This window comes from Zingiber officinale, chromosome 4B, assembly GCF_018446385.1.
Source record: "Zingiber officinale cultivar Zhangliang chromosome 4B, Zo_v1.1, whole genome shotgun sequence".
In the NCBI taxonomy this organism is placed as follows: Eukaryota; Viridiplantae; Streptophyta; class Magnoliopsida; order Zingiberales; family Zingiberaceae; genus Zingiber; species Zingiber officinale.
Window position 1 is genome coordinate 40,200,664 of NC_055993.1, and position 4,325 is coordinate 40,204,988.

Below are 4,325 nucleotides of genomic sequence, written 5' to 3' on the forward strand. Positions count from 1 at the left end.
TCTTCTGTGTGTGACACCACACACCATGTTATCTACAATATAAATTAATTGAACAACTATACTTAACATATAAATGTAGACATTTGACCAATGTGATTTTTTATTTTAAAAATAAATATTTACAAAAAACTAGGATTTTAGTATACACTCTAACATATGATGCTTCATAACCCACTTGAATTTCACCTTTGCCAACTCATTGTTGAACTTCCAACCGTCAAGTGTTCAGTTAATCATGACTCACTTAGATTTCGTCTTTATTAATTCTCTGTTGGACTTCTAACTACCAAGTATCTTGATGAACAGCCCTTTAAATTCCAAATTTAATGCTTTGGATCATCAGCCTTGAGCCGAGATGAGAATGGAGTGCAGGAACCTCGAGAAGCCACAGATGGAAAACCGGAAGGGCCTATGGTCGCCTGATGAGGACCAGAAAGTCAAAGACCATATCCTTAAGCATGGTGTCAGCTGTTGGAATGCAGTTCCTGCCAAAGCTGGTGAGCTAGCTCCTCCTGCATTAGTTCGTTGTGACCGCGACGATTGATAATGATATGACGATAACGATTATGAATTGCCTTGCAGCAGTGCCTCAAAGTGTTTTGATATCCTAGCCTGGCTTATATAATTGTTTGATACATTCTTTAATTGGTAGGTTTGCAAAGAAATGGAAAGAGTTGCAGCCTGAGGTGGCTTAACTACCTCAGGCCCGGTTTAAAACGAGGAAATTTCTCTCCAGAAGAGGAGGAAACAATTGTGAAACTCCAGGCCAAGATTGGGAATAAGAAGCCATTTCGATATCATTCAGTTAACAAGATGATTTAGTCATTGAATTTCTCATCTCATCAACTTGAATTTAATTTAATGCAAGAATCTTATCAAAAGCATTTCATATGTGTAATTCACATGGTAGAAGTTGAATTCATGAAGGTGTCAAACCTCTAGATACTGAAACATGTCTCTTAACTCAAAAACTTGAACAATACTTGGAAGGTGTATGTAAACATTTTCAGATGGTCACAAATTGCAATGCATCTGCCCGGAAGAACCGACAACGAAATGAAGAACCACTGGAATTCCTACTTGAAGAAGAAGATCATGAGAGAGCGAAGAAGCAACTGCAGCATGATTAACATCGAGCCGCTTGGACCATGTTTGAAGGACCATGAACCATCTGTGGCTCACTGCATCGACTCAGGTGGTTGTTCCCTGACAGGCCGGCGTGCTCCGAAGATTCAGTTCGCTGAATGGTTATCCTTTGACGGTGCCAATTTGAACAGCTTGTTCAACTTGGAAGATGCAGTGAGCAACCAGTGACGGTGCAAGAATTACAGTATCGAAGAGACCTCTTCGTCGACCGAGATCTTCGCAGTTCTATGGACAGTACAACAATGGAATGATCTGAAATGATTTCAGATTTGGCAATCTCATATCGGGAATATATCGTTGATTATGATGATTTGACAATCGCATTAATAAAGCCAATTTTATTCTTGATACTTAGAGTTATTTGCATCAAGTCTCCATTATTCAGATTTAGATACCAACATCAAATCAAGATAATTAGATTAGTGCAAAGTAAGAGGATTTAATTGGTTGTTCTTTTAACTTTCTAATCTTATTGTTGAAGCAATATGCAATTTTCAGAATCTTTTAATGCTCTAATACCATAAAAAAATTCAATAATAAAAAAAAAAGTGGATGAAAAAATTCTATCTATATTAAAGATCATTATAAATATATATACATAAAGAACAATGTAAACGAAAAGAAAATCTAGTCTAATAATTGATTCTCTCGGTCCGTAATTGATATGATTGATTTTATAGTAGAAAATAAATTTATATAAATTAAAAAATCAAAAAGTTAAAAATAATTATGTTCCTTTCTCGATTAACTTAATCAAAAGGATAATAATAACTTATTATAAAAAAATTCTTTAATAATTATGCTCTTTATCTGGATTCATAGTCCCGGTCATGGGCAAGGGTACCAAACCATATGAAAAGGCAATAATAATAATAATAATAATAATAACATTTCTTACATTTAGGTATCACTTTATAGCTCTCTGATATGCATGCCTAAACCTCTATCTTAAAGCTCACAGTTTTTTTTGTTTTTTGTGTGATGGTAAATGGTGGGATGGATTTCCTAGTGACGAGAATTTGAATCTCATTTAGGAAATATTATACTTGAAAAGTTCGAATTACTTACGACGCTGGGCCATCCAGCAAGATTTATATGTGTTTTTTGATTTATCTAGAAAACGTATTTAGGATTAGACTGATCATTTTCAAAATTAATCGGATAGTAAAAACTAGATATCTAGATTATTAAAAAAAACTCAAAACTCATACATCTGCAAAAGTTTCACAAACTTAATTAACTTGAAACTCAACTCCTCTCATCTCTATTCTCGATCACAGACCACCAAATTAACAGAAGAAGCACCATGTATATATAATCCACACAAAAGTCACAAAATCAACTTGAAGTAGTATTCAAGAACAAGTACCTGTTCTTGGTTTCCTGGTCATAGGAGAAGAAACCTCATGATAAAATTCAGCAACAGGTGGAAAATTCCAAAGGAATCGCATGGTCTCTCAAAACCATCACGACGAGAGGAGAGCGAACGAGAGAACTAAAGAAATCAATGCGATCCCTTTGGAATTCTCCACCAGCTGCTTATGCCAACACTGATTCAGTCATTCACCCTGAATTCAGCCGTTCTCTCCCTAACTCCTTTTATACTCGGAGCAGTAGAACAAAGGTAGATCATATGTCTTACTTCTCATGCAGTTGTTCCTTAATTAATACATTAATCTTGGCACTGCTTTGAGAATAGACTGTACTTCAGTTTAATTATATTCCTGACTAGTCCAACTGTACTTTGGTGCTTCTTATCAAAACCATAGAGGATGTCACTTTCTCTTTGCCCCTTGTTTTTTTGTAAGAAATTAAAGGAGAATATATAGCTAGGGAGCATCTTGGTGATCGATATGTGTTGTTAAAAGTCATATGAACCCCTTGTGTTATTAAACAGAAGGCATAACTGAAATCGATGTGTGCGCGCGCATGCGTGCCAAAGGGTATAGATACTTTGGGAGATGAGGATGAGACTGAGAGGGACAGAGAGTAAAGGAATTGTAAACTACAAAAGAGGCAAGGAAGCAAACAAGGTCCGGCAGCAGTTGCCTTCAAGCAACACCTTTGATGCCAAGATAGCAACAACCAACTATAGATGTTGATTCTTGTATTTGTGATGTTACACTTCTTCTTCGTGGACAAAGGACTATATGTTAGCGTATCCATGACAATGTAATAGATCATTGAAAAAAAAAATAATAGCAAGATAAGGATAGTAAGACATGAAATTATGAATAATTGAGAAATAGTGATGCCGAGCTACTGGGGGTTAAAGAGAATGAGAGAATTGAGGAGAATATAAGAAGAAAAATTGACATTCGTTAGATTTTTTTGAAAAAAAAATATTATTTAATAACTGAGAATTAATTCCTCATTCAACTAAACAGATATTATACATTTTAGACTGAGGACCGAGATAAAAGAAAAATATCTTAACATATATAACACAATTCCTATCTTACAAAGAAAGGAAAAAAATTCTAAAAGTAAAAAAAAAATTATTAACAGACTCACAATCCTAAAATTCCTAAACATACTCAAAATCTAAAAATATAAAAAATAAAAAATACCAAAAATAACTAAAATATCCTAAATACCAAAATAATTAAAAAAATTATTCTCAAAGTTTAGAGTAATATCATGTGGTAGTCTAAGAGAAAGATTATTTAGCACCAAATTGATAAAATCTACTAACAATTGTTGGATTTTGGGAATCCTCTTTGATTCGTAGCCTAGCAAGACATCGTGGATGTTGCTATTGTCCATCGTCCTTCCTTTAAGCACTTCTCGTCTTCAACAATCGGTATCATTAGAGGATGTGATTCTTTATTTTGTTCTTGATCAAATTCCTCAGTAGGAAGAACTACGTCATCACCATCATTTTCTTCCTCTATTAAATCTAAATCATTAGATGTCCTCTTTGCACATTTTTGCTCTTCGCTACTAAAAAAAAAAGTCCAAGAGAAGATGGACCAGGAAGAGATGGTTTAGCCATCTTGGAATTAATGCAATATGCGGGTTGAGGAGGAAAATTTGATTTCGAAACAAGGCCAATTTGTTGTTGGATATCTTTCATAAGTAGTACTCCAAGAGGACGATCTTCTAGAATAAATTCACCACAATCTAAAAATAGTTGTTGCATCTCGTCAACTCTGTCATATTGTTGTTGGTTAGTCCTA

General features: G+C 34.5%; 1 protein-coding gene across 1 annotated transcript; it reads left to right on the forward strand.

Annotated features, from left to right (window-relative positions):
* Positions 1-355: 355 nt before the first annotated feature.
* LOC121978221 (transcription factor LAF1-like) lies at positions 356-1,718 on the forward strand. Its single transcript, XM_042530595.1, has 3 exons — positions 356-497; positions 653-785; positions 1,011-1,718. Exons 1-3 carry the CDS (start codon positions 356-358, stop codon positions 1,312-1,314), a joined length of 579 nt encoding a protein of 192 aa, XP_042386529.1. The 3' UTR covers positions 1,315-1,718.
* The last annotated feature ends 2,607 nt before the right edge of the window (positions 1,719-4,325 follow it).

Excerpts from the sequence above, each read along its gene's own strand:
- LOC121978221 (XM_042530595.1), top strand. The coding sequence starts at position 356 with ATGAGAATGGAGTGCAGGAACCTCGAGAAGCCACAGATGGAAAACCGG. Across the intron at positions 498-652 it reads TGCAGTTCCTGCCAAAGCTG|GTTTGCAAAGAAATGGAAAG; the intron begins GTGAGCTAGCTC and ends TTTAATTGGTAG. Across the intron at positions 786-1,010 it reads GCCAAGATTGGGAATAAGAA|ATGGTCACAAATTGCAATGC; the intron begins GCCATTTCGATA and ends AAACATTTTCAG.